Source organism: Equus asinus, chromosome 21, assembly GCF_041296235.1.
Source record: "Equus asinus isolate D_3611 breed Donkey chromosome 21, EquAss-T2T_v2, whole genome shotgun sequence".
Lineage (NCBI taxonomy): Eukaryota > Metazoa > Chordata > Mammalia > Perissodactyla > Equidae > Equus > Equus asinus.
Window position 1 is genome coordinate 50,959,354 of NC_091810.1, and position 20,094 is coordinate 50,979,447.

The 20,094-nt window shown below is 45.0% G+C and overlaps 1 protein-coding gene across 2 annotated transcripts in view; it reads left to right on the forward strand.

Annotated features, from left to right (window-relative positions):
* The window catches only part of SMARCC1 (SWI/SNF related BAF chromatin remodeling complex subunit C1), a 172,977-nt gene extending 158,824 nt beyond the window's left edge, over positions 1-14,153 (forward strand). For both annotated transcript variants that reach the window (XM_044753984.2, XM_070493517.1), the window contains exons 27-28: positions 9,366-9,542; positions 11,882-14,153. In XM_044753984.2, coding sequence (XP_044609919.2) covers positions 9,366-9,542; positions 11,882-11,979 — 275 coding nt within the window. In that variant the 3' untranslated portion in view covers positions 11,980-14,153. The remainder of the gene's footprint in view (positions 1-9,365; positions 9,543-11,881) is intronic.
* The last annotated feature ends 5,941 nt before the right edge of the window (positions 14,154-20,094 follow it).

Below are 20,094 nucleotides of genomic sequence, written 5' to 3' on the forward strand. Positions count from 1 at the left end.
CAAAGTTTGTGCTTCCTGGCATGGGATGCAGATTCTCTGGCCCAGGCATGTAGAGGTGAGCTAAGATAAATATAGAGAGACCCTTGGACACCTGAGTAGGTCCCAACATGACTAATGTCACTTGGCCTGACTTCCTCCTATGACAGGTTTTCTAACTCACGTGGAAACAACCAGGTATGTTTGCCTGAGGAAGCCATGACTGAAAAAACTATGATCTGACAACTTGTATTATCAATCAACATAAATCTTTAATGCAAAACCCAAAACATGTTTTAGGTATTAGTTTCTACTGGCTTTACCCAAAAATGGGGATAGGTTGACATTGATTGGGAAGCATTCATTTTCACACACACGCACAAAACTATTAAATTGCAAGTGTGGAATTTATTACCATCATCAGACTTGCCACTTGATCTAAATGATGTCTGTGCGTGTAGTCTCAGAAGTCTGCCTGCTCACAACACAGGATACTTTGATCGTCAGTCCTTTTCTCTGTCTTGTGAGCATATCTTAAATTCTCTCTATGAAATCTAATTTCCTTGGAAGTTAAACTTTCAAAAGATACAAATGCCTAGCAGAATGAAGATCACAAAGTGATTTTTTAAAAACAGTACTTATTTTAAGAATTTATTTCCTAAAACTATTGGGATAAATGTTTAGGAGGAAATTCACTGTGACAACTGGCATTTGGTTCTTGATGGTGTTAAAGCATCATCATCCACAGTAACTGTTCACAGAGAACTTCTAAGGAGCTCCAGCATCTGCATTTAGCTTGCAAAAGATGGGCAGAGAGATGCTTCTGCCTTTTTCCCTAAATTACATCCTGGTGGAAACAGGTGTTTATATGCCAGGCTTTTCACCCACATTGTTTCTCTTAGTTCTCATTGTCTTCACTCTACTGTTGAACAACTGATGCATGGCAAGGCCGCATTGCCTTGCTGCATAGTGGAGCCAGAATTTATACTGACTTCCATCCAATTCCAAAGTGATACCACGATGGTGCCTCCAGTGACAAAGGACCACGAGGGGATTTGCAGCAGGCTCCGATATAGCTGTTCGCGTAGTGAGTTGTTGCCAAAAAACTGGAGTTCATAAAAATGGCCTTTGGAATAGAAACGGGTCATTTTTTTCTTTTTACTTTCTCATAGGCTTTTCTTAAGTGAATTTGTAGAGGAAAGAATCATTGCGTGTATGATGAAAATATTTTTTTTAAATCTGTGATGAGATTTTCTCTTATATTTTTTTCTTGAAATATAATGTACATATGGAAAAATATACAAATCCTAAGTATTTAGCCTGGTGAGTTTTAACAAAGAGAATATACCTGTGTAACCAGTACCTAGAAGCCCTCCTCATATTCCTCTGTCTTTCTTCCCCTTCCAAGGGTAGCAGCTATCCTGGTGTCTCACACCATACACTAGATGGGCTGGTTTTGAATGTTGTCTAGATGGAATCATACGGTGATTTTTGTTTATGTCTGGTTTCTTTCACTCGACACTGTCTGTGAGATGCATCCACACTGTTGTGAGTGATTGTAGATTTGTTCCTTCTGTTTGCTGTACATGTTCCACTATGGGGCTTTACCACTATTTATTAGTCCATTCTCCTGTTGATGGACATTTGATTCATTTCCAGGTTTTCGCTGTGAATGTGCATGTGCACATGTCTTTTGGTTGACATAGTTATACATTTCTGTTGTGTGTGCCCCTAAGGATTGGAATTTGCTGTGTACCTAGAATGGGTCATAGGATGTGCATATGTTCACATTAGTAGATGCTGCCAAATTTTTTTCAAAATGGTTATGCCAGTTTACACTCCCTCTAGCAGTGTGTGAAAGTTCTCGCAGCTCAAGGTAATGATTTTTCATAATTGCCCCTTTTGTGAGGTTGCTTTGGAGCTTCAATGTGAAATTAAATCAAATGTTTTAGAGAGTAAAGTTAGAAGGACAATAAATTAAACCCTTAGTTAGTTAAAAGTTGCCTTAATATCACCAGTTCAGAAAAAGCTGGTTGTAACAGGTCAGTCTGGTACACATATTCTAGAGATCAGCTAAAAGGGTCTTTCATCAGTGCAAGTGAGGCAGTCTGTAGTATTTTAGGTGGAGAACAGCTTTGGTCTCTGATTTGCCATGGTGTAAGTTAAGGACTATGAGCATGGTCCTTCCAACTAATGTTTTCTAAGTTCTAGAAAAGTTAGCACACCACAGCATTTTTCACAGGAGCTGAGGATAATTATCCAGCTTTTGGTATTTGGCCAGAATTTATGGTGTGTGAAGAAAGGGGAAAAATCAGCCTATGAAAGCCAACAAGGTTGGGGAAGTTGGTGAGGTGGAGTTCAAGACAAATTTATCACCAAGTGGTTAATTTGTCCAGCTCTCTGACTTCTTAGAGTTCATATAATTATGTAGATAAATCACACATAATCTTGTCTCCACAAAACTGGCCATCAGTTAGTGGTAGAGCCCATTAAAATAGCAGCTCAATGTCATGAATCTGCCAGGCTGTCAAACATGTATGGCCCTGGCACCAGAGTGGCTAGTATAAGCTGACACCTGTATATATTCCATTTAGTTTGTACCTCTCAGTCCACCCTCCCTCCCCCTGCCCTTAATTCATTCAAATGCTTGGAATTTTGTATAGAGAATACTGTGTGTATGCTGCTCTCTCTTTTCCTCGGCATATTTGGTCCTACCCCTAACTCATCTGGGAACTCCAGCTTTTTGTGGGTTTTATTCCTATCTCTAATAAAGTGTCCTAGGTTGATTTATTCCTACCAAATAAAAAGGCAAAGGAAGTATCTGTAATGGAATGTTTCTGGTATACAGTTGGCAAATGGAAACGAGGTAGCCACAGCCAGATATCTTTATACCACCCTTAGGTTTTGCTGATCTTGATAAAATACACAGCACTGCATTTCATCTTTTCATTTAAATTGTAAAACAGTCTAATTTCATGAAGTGATTCCTAAGTTAAAGACTTACTAATTCTCCCTGTAAGATTGCCATTCCAAATGGCACAAGATGAATAGTCACAATAGCAACCAGTTCTTGAGCACATGCATAGTATCCCTTGACCACACCCTGGGCTGTGGTGTCCGTGACTGCACATGGGGGACCAAGGAGGAGAGTGGTCTGGGTAGTGGCTGTTCTTGATTGTGCTGCTTATGAGAGCAAGAAGGGTTCCTCTGACTGCTGGGGTCTCCTTTAAGGTAAGATGGTCGGTCAGGACTCGAGGGGCCTTGGCACATATTTAAAGGAAGATTACCTATCTTTGAGTTGAGTCAAAAAGAAATGCTAAAATTCTAGTAGGTAAGTGCAGTGTAAGCTCTGGCCTCCCCTGGGCATTTATAGTAAATGAGGCACTCTTGAGTACAGACATGCATTGCTTAATGATGAGGATATGTTCTGAGTAATGCATCCTTAGGTGATTGTCATTGTGCAAACTCATAGAGTGTGCTTACACAAACCTACTACACACCTAGGGTTTATGGTACTAATCTTATGGGACCACAGTTGTATATACAGTTCATTGTTGACCAAAACGTCGTTATGCGGCGGGTGACCGTATTCATTTCTTGTGGATTTGGAGTGAGCTGCCTGTGTTGGGGAAGTCCCTGTGTGTGAAAAGCAGAGGGAAAAGCACATGTTGGTTTAAATATCTTTATGGTTTTTTCATTAGTAGTATAGGGATTTTTAGGAAGTGCCTGAAAAAAACAGAGTAGGAATTGATCTGATTTGTTGAGAACTCAGACATGGTAAAAGTGATGTTTTAATGACAAAACTAGAACATTTGGCATCAATTAGTAAAATATTGGTTGTTCAAGGAAGTTTCAACCAAGGCATTGGGCACTTAGCTTGTAAGCCCCCAAGTTGGACCCACTTACACAACCCTACCCGTGGGAAATAGCACTCAGGAAAGGATTACAACCAGTCATCACCTCCCAGCCAACCCCCTTACTGAAGCCCCACAGTGAAAGGGGAAAAGGAATAGCGCATCACATCAGCCAAGTTTTTATTATCTGCAGTGCCTTTGGTCCTGCTCGCATCATGTGATAACAAGCCTGGCGTGCCACTTTCCGGAGTAGCAGGTTACTCTCACAAAGAGAACAGTGAGGGCCCAGTCTTCAACAAAGAACGTCTGTCGCAGGCGCCCCCCGGAAGCTACTGCGGGAGGAGCAGTCTCTGAGGAGCCTGGGCTTCCCCTCACTTGGCCCTGATTGTGTTATTTCCGTTCTCAGGGGGACTCAGCCAGAGAATGTGCTGTGGACGGTTAGAAACAGTGATGAAATGTGCTCAAGATTGGAAATTTCACAGGTTCCCTTTCTTAGTTTCGTGTTCTTTTCCCACCTGCCTCTCCCATCCCAAAGAATAAAAATAAAATCCTTAAATATTCCATCAGGCATGATGGGTGTAATGCTTTAGTGGAAGATCTAATAAACCTGAGATTGTGAGGGATTTTTTTCACTAGGCTAAACCTAATTTTAGCAAACCTTTCCATTTTTCAGGCTTCAGATGCCTGCTGTTAAAAAAAAAAAAAAGCTTGTATGTAGGTCAGACTCCCACCAGTTTATGCTTTGATACTGCTATTTTGAAGCCATCTCTCTCTCGCGCTCTCGCTCTCACCTCCCTCTCTACTGAGGAAGGAAATACCTGAATTTTTTTTTAATGGAAAATACATACACAGACACACCCTTTATTTTGTTTGGTGAGGTCTGCTCCTATTCATTTTAGGTTCGCCTGGCCAGACTTTTTCATGTTTAGTAAGAATTAATAGAAATGCCTTCAGACATTGTCATCCATTTAAAAGTGATGAGACCTATATCAGACACCAGAAAAAGCACAAGGATGTTTATATTTCAAAATGATGGGTTGCTTTACAAGAAATTGATTTTTTGCTTCTTCCCGGTCTTCTTAAATTCTACCCCATTTCAAATTTGTTCCTTAGAAATTAGCTTTTCTAAGAAGAGAGATGCTCAACTTTAAGGCAAGGGTGGTGTAAAGGAAAAGAAAATGGGTCTCAGGGTCAGACAGACCTGGGTTTGGATCTCGGTTCAGTCTGTTGTTCCTGTGACTTTGGGCCAAATTACATAGCCTCTCTGAGACTTTCAGGGAGGTTAGGTAAGGTTTCCTACCCTTGAAACTCATACTGTCTTGTACTCATCCTGACAACCTGGAGGGCTCAATGAGATAACTGTCATTGCCTGGCTAATGGCAGGCCTGGACTCAAAGTAACCGTCTTGTCTCCTCCCTGTCTGTTCTCTAAATCCACTGCCCAAGCATACCAGCACTGAGAGTCATGTAGCCTGTGAGAGCAGTAACCTCTGGATGGCACAGGGACATTGCTCACTCTTAGTACTCCTTGCGTTCCTGAGAAATGTTTGTGCAAGGTCCCACAAGCAGAAGTAAACTATTTTTCCTCTAGGCCTTTCTTTTTGCTGCCAGCTCCCCCAAAGAGCCATTGTTCTCTCATGCCCTGAATACCCATATCCCAGTGCCTTTATGACCCTATTACAGGAAGATTGGAGAACTTTTTCAGAAGGCTTTAGAATTTATATCTAGAGAAAGGAAAGGTGTTCTTCAGCTGTTGGGCTTATAGCCTTGGAAAACCCTGAAGCTGCCCTATCCCTTGCTTGTTATCATAAAGATATAGGGAAATAGGTAAATGGGCCACTGCCGCTGAGCAGGTAGCTTTGGAAACAGCACTGCTGGGCCTGACAGCGAGAACCTACAGGCTTATCCAGTGCGGGTTGGATAGTTGTCACCTCATGGGTCTGTGTCGATCTGCCACTGATTCTCTTTGCCAGATTGTTTCTTGAATAATTTGTTTTTCTCCTGGAACATACACTCTGAGCTGCTGGTTTTGAGAATTGTTTCTGTCTGGAGCCAGGTCAGTTTAGTGCCAGCAGGGTTTGCATCACATAGTCTGCTGGGAGAGGGTTGGACCCCCTTCCTCCAGACCTTCATCAGCAGGGTGCACTGGTTACAAGCACCATCCCTGGAGCCAGAGTACCCAAGTCAGGTCTGGGCTTCCCTGTTTACACACTTTATGACATTGAACAAGTTACTCAGTCTTTATGTCTTCTCCTTTCACAAACTTGATGACTTAAAAAACAGAAATTTATTCTCAGCATCCTAGGAGCTAGAAGTCCAATATCTACCAAAGCCATGCTCCCTCCAGGGACTCTAGGGGGTGAGTCTGTTCCTTGCCTCTTCCAGCTTCTAGTGGCTGGCAGCATTCCTTGGCTTGTGGCCACATCTCTCTTTGCTTCATCTTCACATCGCCTTCTCCTCTCTGTTTTCTCCTTTATGGGTCTCTTATAAGGACACTTGTCATTGGATTTAGGGCCCAAGATAATCCAGGATGATCTCCTCATTTCAAGAGCCTTAACTTAATCAAAGACCTTTTTTCCAGATATGGTTACATTTACAGGTCCCAGGTCTTAGAACGTATACATATCTGTTTGGGGACCACCATCCATCCTGCTGCAAAGTGCTAGAATGTGTGTTTGTTAAATTAAAAAATTCTTTATTGCAGGAAGCAAAGCAGTCTCATAAGTGTGATGTAGTGAGGAAGAAAATATGGTGCCTGGAATTAAAGTACACACTTTACATTTTTTTTAAATGCTGGCTGTGATATTAAATCCTTTCTTATGAACTGTTTCATTTGAGCACAGAGTGGTATGGTAGAAAGAGAATTTGATTTAGAGTTAGAACACCTGGATCTGATTTCCCTTACAAGTTCTGTGGCCGTGAAGAAATCTCTTTTCTGAGCTTCTGTGTACTCCCTATAAAATAAGAATATTTGCTCTGCCTCTCATAAGCCTGTTGGAGGAGCCAGTGACATAAGGCATTATAACAAATAAATCATTTCCCTGATTTTACGGAAAGCCGTATGATGAAAGTAGGGCAGATATTTAGCTTTACTATCTATCTTCTGAGGAAACAGAGGCTTAGGGCATCCTAGATGACTTGCCCAAGAACACTGATCTGGGTTGGGGTGAAGTGAAAGTGAGATCACACTGTGTAGTTTCTAGTCTAGTTTATCTGTACGTTCCCTGTTGAGGATGACATTGAGTGGCTACTGACTGCTATAGCCATTGGTCAGTCGGGTTTGGGCAGCCCACTCTTTGCTCTAGACATCAAAGTACAAAACTCTCATACTGCTGAAAACAAGAAGTGGTTGGGACTGAACAGTTGTGTATGCTGTCACTCATGTGAGCACACACCTGATATGCTCTCCCTCCTTTCTTTCTCCCTTACCCAGTTCTCATTCAGGCCTCTTTGTAAAGGCATGCTTCACTGCTCTACCGTCAGTTTTCTGGGGAGAGAGACTGAGAAGGGCTGGCAGAGGCCTCTTGTCCAGGTTGAACTTGGTAGAAGGAGGCAACCTGTACCTGTTATGTTACCAGTTTTGCTTCCCACGGTGGGACTTGAACCCACAATCGGAGGGGACCTGAGAAAGAGCCTAGGGCCAGTGGATCTTGAACCTACAATCGGCGGTTTCCTCCTCAGAAAGTCCTTTTCTTTTCGCTGTCGCAGATTTGGAACAAAACCAAAGCTGAGCGTTCAACGGCGCAAACTTTTATTCAATGGCCAAAGAATGGAGAAGTGGGAACTATGTTCACAAATCAACTTCTCAGCTCTTGGGGTGATTAAGCAGCTGTTATGAGGGTCCAAGGTACTGAAGGGGAGGAATATTCATAGTTCTTCTGGGAACCAGGCAGGCAGGCAGGCTTTTGGGGTTGAAGGGGACAAGGGTGCCACCTCTTTTCTTTCCTTATTGGTTATACCCTGCCATTGCCATGGCAGTTGTAAACTGTCGTGGTGCCGGTGGGTGTGTGGTGTAACATGGTAATGTATTACAGTGAGCATATAATGAGGTGCAGGGTCTATGTCCGCTCAAGTCAGACCACTGTGTTGCTTATATAAAAGAGCTTTAACCTTGATTTGTGCCCATTAAACTATTGTCCTTCGTTTGTAGCTCTTTAAAATCAAGTCCAGCAGCCAAACCACTGAGTTCCAGAACTAATAAGTATCCACCATCATATCTAAAGCAGGATTGGCAAATTACAACCCATGGGCCAAATCTGGCCCATCTCCTGTTTTTTTTTTGGGCTGCAGGCTGAGAACGGTTTTACAGTTTAAATGATTGGAGGGAAAAACTCAAAAGAAGAAGAATGTTTATGTCACATGAAAATTACGTGAAACTCACTTTTCAGAGCCCATAAATAAAAATTTATTGGGATGCAGACACACCCATTTTTTATGTATCATCTATGCCTTCATGCTCCAAGAGCAAAGTTGAATAGTTGTGATAGAGACTATATAGCCTGCAAAGTCCAAATGTTTACTCTCTGGCTCTTTATAGAAAAAGTGTGCTAGAAGTTCTAAAGGCTCAGTGTGAAACTGAATACAAGCGGTATTTACTGTTCTTGTGTCTAATGTCTTCTATCATTAATTTCAAAACAATAGGGAAAGATGAAGGAACTGTCCTTCTCCCCTGGCCCCGTCTCCCCGCCTCTGCCAGGTTCTCCACAGCCAGTGCTTTATGATGAAGGATAGAGAGAGAGATTTTTTGTGAATGGGACTTGGAGATTCCAATTAGAATCCCTTTTTAATGTTAATTTCACAGTAGTGACCAATACCCTTTCAAACACACCTTCCCACAAAGCCTGTGCGTGAAGCTCCATCTTGACTGAGCTGTGGTCCTTGGACTGTGCACTGACTTAAGTCCTTGTCTCCATTCCCTGTGGTCTGGGCGTGGCATTTTGTGTCCTCAGGGAGATAATTGACAATCCACTGTTCACCTAACTAAACAGAAGGAATGCTTTGTTTTCTGATGTTTTTTTGTAATTGCTTCTTACAGCTACCTGCCTCTACCAGGGCTTAGGATAGTCATTCACTTCATAGACCTGCCCCAGTATTTCTCCTCTCCCCTCAAAGAAATTAAAAGCTGGACGTAGAGATTATTACAGATTATCGCTCTGTCAGTATTTCTTTCTTTTTCTTTCTTTTTTTTTGAGAAAGATTAGCCCTGAGCTAACTGCTGCCAATCCTCCTCTTTTTGCTGAGGAAGACTGGCCCTGAGCTAACATCCATGCCCATCTTCCTCTACTTTATATGTGGGACGCCTACCACAGCATGGCTTGTCAAGCAGTGCCACGTCCGCAGCCAGGATCCGAACTGGCGAACCCCGGGCTGCCGAAGCGGGACGTGCGCACTTAACCACTGTGCCACCAGGCCAGCCCGCTTTGTCAGTATTTCAAATCCTTTGGCGGATTAGGTATTTGTGTTTATCAGTCTTGCGCGGTGAGTATCCCTTTCTTCCTAGTACACTTACCTTAGTACTTTCAATCTCCCTCCACAGGTCAGATACCAGGCCCAGGTTCCATGATGCCTGGGCAGCCCATGCCAGGCCGAATGATTCCCACTGTTGCGGCCAACATCCACCCCCCTGGGAGTGGCCCTACCCCTCCTGGTATGCCTCCAATGCCAGGAAACATCTTAGGACCCCGGGTACCCCTCACGGCACCTAATGGCATGTGTAAGTAGCACAGTGCAGGGGTGCATCACCCCAGGGTTTCTCTGGGAGGGCTGTAGACAAGGGATGAAGGCTTTGTTCTCTGTCTTTGGTCTGGCAGGTCCACAGACAATGTGATCTGTGACAGTGTGTTTCAGATCCGTTTTTGGTCCGTGCTTTTCAGCACCCTGATGAACAGGCAAAGAGCTGATGAGTGCAAAGTGCTTCTAGTCAATTGGGCTTGTGTGCCATAGCCATCACGGCATGCATGCTTGACACCAAGGTCTGTGGGGAGGCCAAAAAGACATTCCTCTCCCACTCCCATTTAAGCCTGTCTAGTTTGAGTCTTGGGAGACATACAGAGCTACTGGTTGTTATTTTCCCTACAGGAGCCTTTTGTGGATACAGGGTTCATAAGTAGTGGCTATAAAGAAAACAACAGTTTAGGGCAGGAATAACAAATAAGTTTCTTGTAGCCACTCTGATATATTGGTAGTGGCTGCGTAGACTAAGGAACAACTGTTCGGGAGCTGTGTTGAGAAGGAATATGAGGTCCCAGCAGGTTCAGTGGAGAAGGCACAAGTGCTGCTGAGCAATGTCTGTCTGATGGTGTGTGCAAAGCAGGGTCATTTCTCCCATAGAGCCCTTGCTCTGCTCCAACCCTGGCCTCCAGAAGATTGCTTCAGAGGCTCTGGCCTGCCCTTTACTCCTGTAGACTTTCTCAGTGAGAACAGTCCCAAAATGCAGCTGATAGTGGCCAGGTACCCGAGCCACATCTGTGATCTCAGGTTCATTTATAAGTTCATGTATGTGCCAAGGAGTTAGCTCCTGTTCACAATACAGAGAGTAAGGACACTTGAGAATTCCTAGCGTCCAGGAGCTGTAGTTGGGAACATAAGGAATGAACAAGTGGACAGTAGTATAGGATTTACCAAAATTAGATGAGACTATGAAGTGCCTTGAGTGCACTGTAGTACTGTAGGAGACTTCCCAGGCCCTGGAGGCAGGCTGCATGGACAAAGGCGCTTCTCATTTGTCTCTAGAGCCCTTGGGGCTAGAACAGAGTAGGTGTACAGAAGAAAGACAGCAGTTTAGCTGGGTGTATAGGATCACGACAATAGAAAAAAATGATTTCCCTTCAGCCAGTGGTCAGAGGTTGTAGTACAGCAGGTACCTCTTTTCCGTGGCAAGAAAATGCTTGCCTTGCCATCTTACAGGCCATATACAAATGTGCCAGCCTACCAAGAGAGAGGACCAGTTTGCCATCCCCATTGCAGAAGCAGTATCATTGGTCTTTACCACTCTCATACCCTGCTAATCACCCATGGTGTGTGACTGCAGGATTCCATCCTAAAGGACCTTCAGTGGAGCATCTTGAGAATGTGGAGGGTTTTGGGTGCTCCCCTCCCCTTCCTGCACAAATGAGTGTTTCAGGGATTCTGAGGGATTCTGATTTGGCTCCAGGGTACAAGGCAGGCCTCACTGGGGAGTTGTTTTCCTTCTACAGGCCTTAGTTTCCTCCACTAAAAGATGACACAAGGAATTAGATCACTGGGCTTCAAAATGCTTTGAGGAGCCTTACCAGTTTGGTGGAAACCTCCTAGGGGGAAGCTGGGTGAATTGACTCGTAAGCAAGACTACACTTTAATTATTTGTTTCGTATGTTTTCATTTCTGGCAAAATCTAGAGGTTTAAAAAACCCTGGATTAAATGATCTCTAGGGTTCCTTTGTACACTAAAGCAGCTAAAGTTGAAATAGGAAGGGGCCCCAGACACTCATACTAATTGTTCCCTTCAGGATCTGACCTAGTTTTGGCCAAAAATCCAAGGACTGCAATTCAGGAGCTGTGGGGCCTCCCAGGACTGTCCAACTTGTCAGCAGCTGCCTCCAGTGAAGCTCTCTGGTCCTGGTGGAGTCAGTTAAATCAGCAAGAAGTTATTGATAATCTATTTCTTGTCCAGCTAGGCTAGATACTGTGAGAGAAACAAAGAAGACACAGAACTTGCCCAGGAAGGAGCTTATCATTTAACTAAAGAAATAAAATTAGAACCATTAAAATACAATAAAACCAAAATATAAGTTCTGAAAAAGTCTGGAGTGATTCTTGGAAGGGTGGGACAGATTCAGACACCTCCCACTCCTGCACCCACTTGGGTTAGTGGAAACAACATGAGTGAGCAGTGACCCAGAGGTTCACATGCACGTGACCCGCATAGACCACAGTGGCAGCAATGCCTCACAGGCCTCATTGGTTACCTGCCATAAAGAAAATTACTTCCTATGTCATTTTTCTCTGGTTGGGCTCTTTCCCAAGCCCTTTGTGTTTCCAGCAATGACGAGTTACTCTCGAATGTGTTTGCAGATCCCCCTCCGCCGCAGCAGCAGCAGCCGCCACCACCACCTGCAGATGGAGTCCCTCCACCTCCTGCTCCAGGCCCACCAGCCTCAGCTGCTCCCTAGCCTGGAAGATGCAGGGAACGTCCACACCCAGCACCACCAGCTGGAGTAGGGATGACAAGACTTGTGTTCCTCAGCTTCCTTGGATTTCTTTCAGGATTTTTCTTCTCATAGCCCCAAGCTCACATCCCTTATTTCCCCATTTCTCTTGCCACCCCTCTCCATGCTCTGACTCCTCTTGTGTTAGGTCCTCAGCCAACACTCAAGGGGTAGCCTGTGGTGACTGTGCCCTGGTCATCCTAAAAATAACCTGCGTCTCCCCTGTCCTGGTGTGGGGTATACTGACAGTTTATCTGCAGGTCCTGTCAACATTAGTATCCTATGTCTTTATCATTTTTGCTCTCCTGCAGTTTTTTGCTTTTGTCTTATGCTTCTATGGAAAATGCTTTATAATCATTATCCTTTTTTTTTTTTTTTGTCATTATTGCTTTAAAGGACAACTTCCTAAGTTAATAGGAACCAAAAAATGGTGATGAGCAGAGGGGATAGCCAGAGGGGACAAACCTTAAGGCATTATAAGTGACCTTATTTCTGCTTATCTGAGCTAAGAATGGTGCTGATGGTGAAGTTCCATGAGATATTTGCCACACATAGACGCACCAAAATTAAAAGAAATGGGGAAAGGGACCCCATTGATTTTTATCCCTAGTGAGGACTGTGAAGGCTTCCACCCACCTGGCAGAACATACCCCTTTAGTACATGGTAGGGAGAGCACAGGCGTCAGAACAGATCTCCTTCCCCAGGCCCACTGGTTCTGGTTTTCTATGCAGATAGTTTGTTGGAGTGGGGGTGGGTATTTTGTTTTCTGAGGGCAGTGTGAGCTTTGAGGGCTGGGATTTTGGAAGGCATTCCTAAGTTCCCTAGACTAGCCAGGAAAGTTTTAGGAGTCTGTGGCAATGGCCACCCAATGAATCTAGCCCACTATTCACTGCTTTGTATGCATTTTTTTCCTCCCTCTTTAAAAACCTTTAAAAAGAAAAAAAAAGTAAGTAGATAGTGCTAATAAACATTTTAGCTCATGGAACTTGGTTAGAATGGCTGGGGGTACACGTCCCCAAACTACCTCTTGCAGTAGCCAGGGTGAGTGGAACTTAGTGAAGCGGTACTTTAGGTTTGGGCTGGGATTGGAGAAGTTGGGCAGGATCAACAGCCTCTCTTACCTTCTCCCTTCCCTTTCTGAGATCCCACATTCCATCCATCACAGGGTTGTCAAGGAGATGCTGGGGGTACCAAGGAACTCACTGGGCAATCAGAGCATCAAGCTTTGAGGGTTAGGGTGCTTGGGCTGGGAGAGTAGAATGCCATTCCAGAGGAAGAGCCACAAAAATGCCTTAATTTGAGCCCATTTCTACCCCTGCTGATGAGTGACTTGAGAATTCTTGGTTTTTTCCTGTCCTTTTTCCCTCCCCTCTGTCCTTCCATGGGTGGGGAAAGGGTGTTTTTGATAGAGCTTGATTTCCAAAGCACCAGGCCTCTTCACATTCTTAAGTGGCTGTTTCATTATTTAGAATGCAAAGTGGAACATCTTTTTCTATATATTCTATAAAGCTTTACATATGAGAGGGTGTAGGGAGGTGTTTCTAAAACACCTTACAACTTTTTTTCTTAATATCAGAAAGCAAAAAAAACCCACAATTTAGATTTGCCTTTCAGAACCCTCAGGTGTTACCTCTAACCAGGTGGTCCTGGTCACCATCAGAGTACTGGAACCAAGGAGACCTTGTTCCTTTTGTCTGTTTGTTCTGGACTCTCGGAGTGGAAATGAGCTTGTTCCTACTGGAGTTTAGTTCCAATGCATTTGCCTCCAGAAAGACCCCAGTGCCTCTTGACAATGGCCAGGGTTTTCCGTATTTCCCACCAGTCTTTCCCAAAGGAAACTCATTCCAAATACTTACCTTTTCCACTGAGGTCTTAGAAGGAAAATGGAATTCTGGTTCATACTGTGGTCCCTTGTAACCTCAGGTCTTTAATGTGATCACTTTCAAATTTAAAAGATCCAGGTGGAAATATTTTTACTATGCTGGTAATACTTCTACAGAATACCTGAATTCCTAACACTGTTATGTTTCAGTATAAGTGGTGACTTTTTCTTTTCATGTCTTTGATCTGGTTTTGTCCCTGTAATACAGCCGACCCAATTTTGTGAGGGGGGAATAATATGTGGTTTTTGTACAAACATGTTTCTCTGTGTGTTGTTATTTGGAAAAATGAAGGGAGGGAGTTTCGGGAGATTGGAGGAAATTGATCAAGAAAGCCTAATCTCCCCTCTTATTCAGTGAATAAATGGAACATCGTTTCTGGATTCTAATCCTATTCTCTGCATTCATACACCAGTTTCTTCATATGTCCTATGAAAAGCCTAAATATTCAGCCCCACCTGATCCTGGTCATTACTTAAAGTTCAGTGACTCCGGGCTTCCTAACCCAGCTCTCCACCTTCATTGTGCTTAAGGAACATACAGTTGAATGTGCCTTGCCCACTGTTTATTTCCATGCTCAAATGAAGAAAGATGAGGGGCTGGCCCCGTGGCCGAGTGGTTAAGTTCGCGCTCCGCTGCAGGCGGCCCAGTGTTTCGTTGGTTCGAATCCTGGGCGCGGACATGGCACTGCTCATCAGACCACGCTGAGGCAGCGTCCCACATGCCACAACTAGAAGAACCCACAACGAAGAATACACAACTATGTACCGGGGGGCTTTGGGGAGAAAAAGGAAAAAATAAAATCTTTAAAAAAAAAAAAAAATGAAGAAAGATGAGTGGAAGTTCTCCAGGAAGAGTGAGCTAGAGAATGTTTGTTAGGATGCAGTTTCAACAGCCTCAAGTTGGAGGCACGTGATTCCATGGATAGCCTTTGGAGCACCACAGATGCAAACCCTGTGCAGAAAACAGAAGCCATTGCCTTCCAGATGCTTATGAACCCAGTGAAGCAAAAGAAGCCGATTCTGTGTCTGCCAGGAGGTGAATACTCAGCTCCTCAAGGAGCTCATCCCAGACCGGTTGGGCTTTGCTTTCTGACCCGTTGTAACTCTTCCCTCCAGTAAAGAGTGCTGGAGGCAGCTGGGTCTCACAAGATTCCTGTGCTTCCCTAAGGGTGATGAGAGAAGTTAATCCTGAAGACTGGTTTATAAACTTGAGTGTGGATTCTTTTTAGAGCATCACAGGTCATGTTCAATCAACCAGTCTTCCACAGGTTTCTCAGATCCTTACTGTGAAGTAATTCCCCCAGATGCACTTAAGAACAGCAGTTTTCCAGCTTCAGTGCAGATCAGGATCACTTGCAGGATTGTTAATATACAAGCTGTTGGGCCCTACCTCATAGCTTCTGATTCAGTAGGTCTGGGGTGAGTTCTGAAATTTTGTATTTTTAACAGGTTCCCAGGGGATCCTGATGCATCTGGTCAAGGGACCATCTTTTGAGAACCACTCTTTAAGAAGGTTGTATGGTATGGGGCTGGCTGGCGCATAGTGGTTAGGTTTGGTGCACTCCACTTTGGCAGCCCAGATTTGCAGGTTCAGATCCTGGGTATGGACCTATACCACTGACACACCCTGCTGTGGCAGTGACCCACATACAAAATAGAGGAGGATTGGCACAGGTGTTAGCTCAGGGCTAGTCTTCCTCAAGCAAAAAAAAAAAAGATTGGCAGCTGATGTTAGATCAGGGTGAATCTTCCTCAGCAAAAAAAAAAAAAAAATTGTGTATTAGAGCAAGATCTGTACAGTTCCTGACAGTTCATTTTATGTGCCTGTTAGTCCAGTAAACATTTGAGGGCCTAGTGTGTGTCAGGCATTGGACCCTGCATGCAGTGAAGTCAGTTATGAATAAGGTAGGCATGGCCCCTGTGCTCCAGGCCATTTACATTTTTGTGGGGTAGGGAATACCAAAACTTAAATAGTTAATATTATTTTAGATAGTGCCAAGTGTTCATGAAGAAAAAGAAGCAGTATAGTAAGTTTTCTAGGGAATAATTTATACCACCTGTGAATGGGATGTTCTGTGATTTTTGTCCTGTGGGGTGTGGTAACCTGAGGGTTGACATTCATTCCAGGAAACCTCCATCTGAATAATCAGAACACCCTTTCATCTGGGTATGCAATGCCAACCCCTGAGATTTCTTTCTGCAAACCTCTCTGCCTGTGACTTTTATTATAAAGCCCCTGCTTCCTACAGTTCCAAGAGCGTAGCTGTTTTCAGTTGCTTCTGCTGAAGGAAGACTTCCTGGGAACATTGTGAAAGCACCTTGATCCCCTGTTAATGGATTATCTCCATTTAAGGAAGTCATCTTTCAGAATGGGATGGAAAGGTGTATTCTTGAAGGAAGTGCTGCCTCAATGTTGGATCTCCTTGTGAACAGCTCCCGTGGACTTCATTTCCCTGTGTCTTGCCTTTAGGCCTGCCATCACAATTAAGAAGCACTTTTGATCCTGAACTCCTTGAAACAGAGCTGAGACAGGACTGCCATACCCAAAGGGTGACTGAGGGAGGGGGACAGAGAATTCTATGAATCAACCTAAACAGAGGTTCTGAAACCAATAGTAGCCAGCTCACTCTAAGACTACCCAGCACTGTTTCAACTTTCATGGGAACCCAGGGGGCAAGAGACTTGTCTGGTCCCCTCCTGCTCTGGCCTGTCTTGTAGAACTGAAGCCATCTTTACTCCCTACTGTCCCCAGAGGTCTTTCCAGGCCCCTCCAAAGCCATGGAGAGCAGTCAAGTGAGTGATTTCTGGTAGCTACCTCACCACCACCTGCCATACAGTACATCCTTTGCAAGTCTCAGCAAAATAGCCATGCCTTAATACAGTACAGTGGCCACCACCTTCAGACAACAGACAAGAAAGAAAATGCCTCCCACTCTAGTTCTAAGGCAGTCCGGTATCTAAGGTACCCTCACTACCAGATGGTCTAGGAAGGGTTTAGGAGGCAGCAGGGCGCTTGGTTGGTAATAAACCTCTTTGCACAGGTTGATTTCTGTGGCTAGTTTGGCCCTAACACTGACATCTCCCAAGGCCATGCAAACTGATTGTGGCATTCCTTGTTCCAGTCTGCTTATTCTGCAGTAGCTACAGGATGAGAGCATATGTGCAGTTGAGAATCCAGAGTTCCCTGCAGCAAGGTAGTCAGTGCAAAGAACTTAGGCCCCTGACCCTCGGGTCTTCCCTTCTTCCTGGTAATGGTGCAACAACGTCCAGTCCCAGCAGCCCATCACCAAAACCTGTCACAGCTGACTGCCCTGCAGCTCTGAACCAGGTGTCTCTACCTAGCACACTGCCAGGAGAGAGGCCATACCAGATGTCCATTTTTTACTCTGATCTAGGATGTCAGTCTGGACTTAACTGCCGTGTTGTGCCCTGTTAAGAGATCAAAGCATCAACTCTTAAGTGCCCAGGTGGAAGCGGGTGGTGCTGGGGGGGAGAAGCAGGGCTTCCATTTGCCAAATGAGGCCCTACCTCTGCATCTTAACTCCTTCTGAAATTAAGAAGCAAGAATGAAAAGCCTCCATACTAAAATGAAAACATTTGAAATTAGGATCTTAGTTCAAGTCCTGGCCTTACCACTTCATTAGCATGAACTTGGACAAAGTTGCTTATTCTTAGTGTCATTTTGCAAATATATAAAATGACTGGTAAGGTATTCATACTATGGTTGTGAAGAATAAGACAAATTAGAGCACTAGGAAAACTAAAAACTCAGAAATGTTAGTGGTTACTCCTGAGGACTTAAAGGCAGAAATCGTGCTGTTTTCCTGTCCAGACTGAAATATGCCCCCAGCCATGGCAACTGGAGCAGCTCCCGCCCTGGATAGGAGCCCCTTGGTGAAGCCAGGGGCTATCTATGCACAGAGAGGCGGGGTGTAGCCATGGCAATGGGCCCTGTGCCTGCCTTGGTACTGGAGGCAGGTTGCCAAACCCAATAGGAACCTCAGAGGCATGCAGAAGCTGTTGCTTCACAAAGCATCCCTGATGCCCAAACACACAAGACTTGAATGTGGGGACATGAAATGTAAGCTCTAGATAGAGGTCAATTTCCCTTTCTTTCACTCTCCAATTCCTACATTTTATCTCTCCTCTTGTTTAGCCTACCCTGGCCCTTGTGCCCAGAAAAAAATATTGCATTTATTTGACACTCTATGGTTACAACTTTTCACATATATGAGACTTGGGTTACTGACTCTTCCCAAGGTCACACAGACCCAATGCTGAATCCTGCTCTTTCCATGATATTCCACTGCCTGGATTAGCTTCTCCCATGCATCTTGTGAAGATTTTGTCCAGCCAGGTGTTCTGTGCCCAGTTCTGAAACTGCTGGTGAGATCTGCTAGGGACGCTTGGAATGAAACTGAATGGCAACAGTTGATTTAAAATCCCAAAATGAAAAAAGTGTTAACAGAATTTGTCTCCAGGGAAGGGAAGAAGATGGTTGAGGAACAGATATTAAGGAAGGAGACATTTCATATTTTATACCATATGCTTGTTTTACTTAATTCAGAAATTGAATTTAAAGGAATATATTTAAATATTTAACAAAATATATTAAAATGAGAAACAAACTGGAGTAGGTAGAGTTTTACAAAAGGGTGAGAGAAGGGCCAGCATCCAGACCGATCTTGTGAAAAATGGTAGTGGTTGTCACACCCCAGGCATCAAGGGACCCATCCATGAGGCCTCCTTCCCACACAGACCAGCGTCAGGAAGGAGACGGTAGGCATGTCCATCAAGATCCTCCACTCTGACACCTACCACTCAAGAGTCAAGGAGACACAGCAGAAAAACACCAAGAGATTTGTATACAAGGCAAAAAAAAGGAGATGCAGAGATAGCCACAGACAAGGGAAGCAGAGATGGAGTTGGAGGGTGCATTAGTGCCTCTATGGGCAAGAGGCAGTGCAAAGCCCTGCCTGGCCCTCTGCTCAGAAAAGGTTGTATTTCAAACTGGTATTTACTATCCCCAGAGGCAGCATGAAGCCATGGAAAGAGCCTCAGAAAATCAGCCCCTTTGCAGGGAGCTCCAGACCCAGTTCTGGGGTGGGAGTAAATGGTTGCCGTTCATTCATTTATGCTTTCCACAGGCCTTCAGGAGCCTCCCTCTGTGCCTGGTGCTGTGCACTCAAGTGCCTTGCAGTTCAATGGGGAATTACTGTAGATAGACAATGAGATCAGGACATAAGTGTCTAACTGCTTGGGGCAGGCTGAGAAGGCTTCTCAGAGGGAAAGGTGATAGGAACTTAGCTTTCTGGCTTAAGGAGTTTACCAGGAAGACCTGGAGGGGAGGGAACCACCAGGCTGAGCAAATAGATTGCAGCAGTACTTCCAGTGAGAGAAACAAGCTTTGAACCAAGGCAACCCCATCCAGAGACACCCGCTGGAGAGATTAGGAGATAAAACCTCCATCCTGGTCACCTCTGTGGTTCCCTCGGGACAGAAATGAGAGTGTCCCTCAAGTATCAGAACTGCCCCATCTCCTGGGGCAGGAGGGATCCTGGATGTCATCATTTGAGTCAATAACAGATCAGGAGGCAGAAAGTCGGTTTAGGGGGATGGACTAGGTAGCTAGTCCGAGACTCCGCCTCCCCACCAAGCAGGGCTCCAGGGATGAGTGGTCCTGGGCTGCACAGTGAGCTGTGAACGGAGCCCGCAGACTGCTATAATGCCTCGCCTAGCGTCCGCGATCTAGACTGCTTGGGTTTACCCAGGAATTTGAGCTTTGGTGGCCTGGGACACACGGAGGCGATGTATCCGGTGAGGGAGGAAGGAACCAGGATTAAAAGCCGCTCCCCAGGCTGCCCCGAGGAGGCGAGAAGGAAGGCAGGGTAGCCACAACCCCAGGAAGGTCTTGCCCCCTGCCCCCGGGATGAGTTCTGGCGGGCCTGGCTCTCCAAGGTCTAAGCTTTGTTGCGGACGGATTAGGTCTGATCCGATTAGAGCCTGGGCCGTCGGCTTCGTCCCCTTGCCTGGCCCTGCCAGCTCCCGCCCCGCCCTGGTGGGGATCTGGAGACCTCCCCGAGACCCTTCCTCGCTCGGAACACCGGGTTGGCACAGAACTCCGAGAGGCTCAGCGCGCCCCGGGTTCGGCTCATTGCCAAAGCGCGGGCTCGGGCTTCCGTCCCCTGCGGCTCTT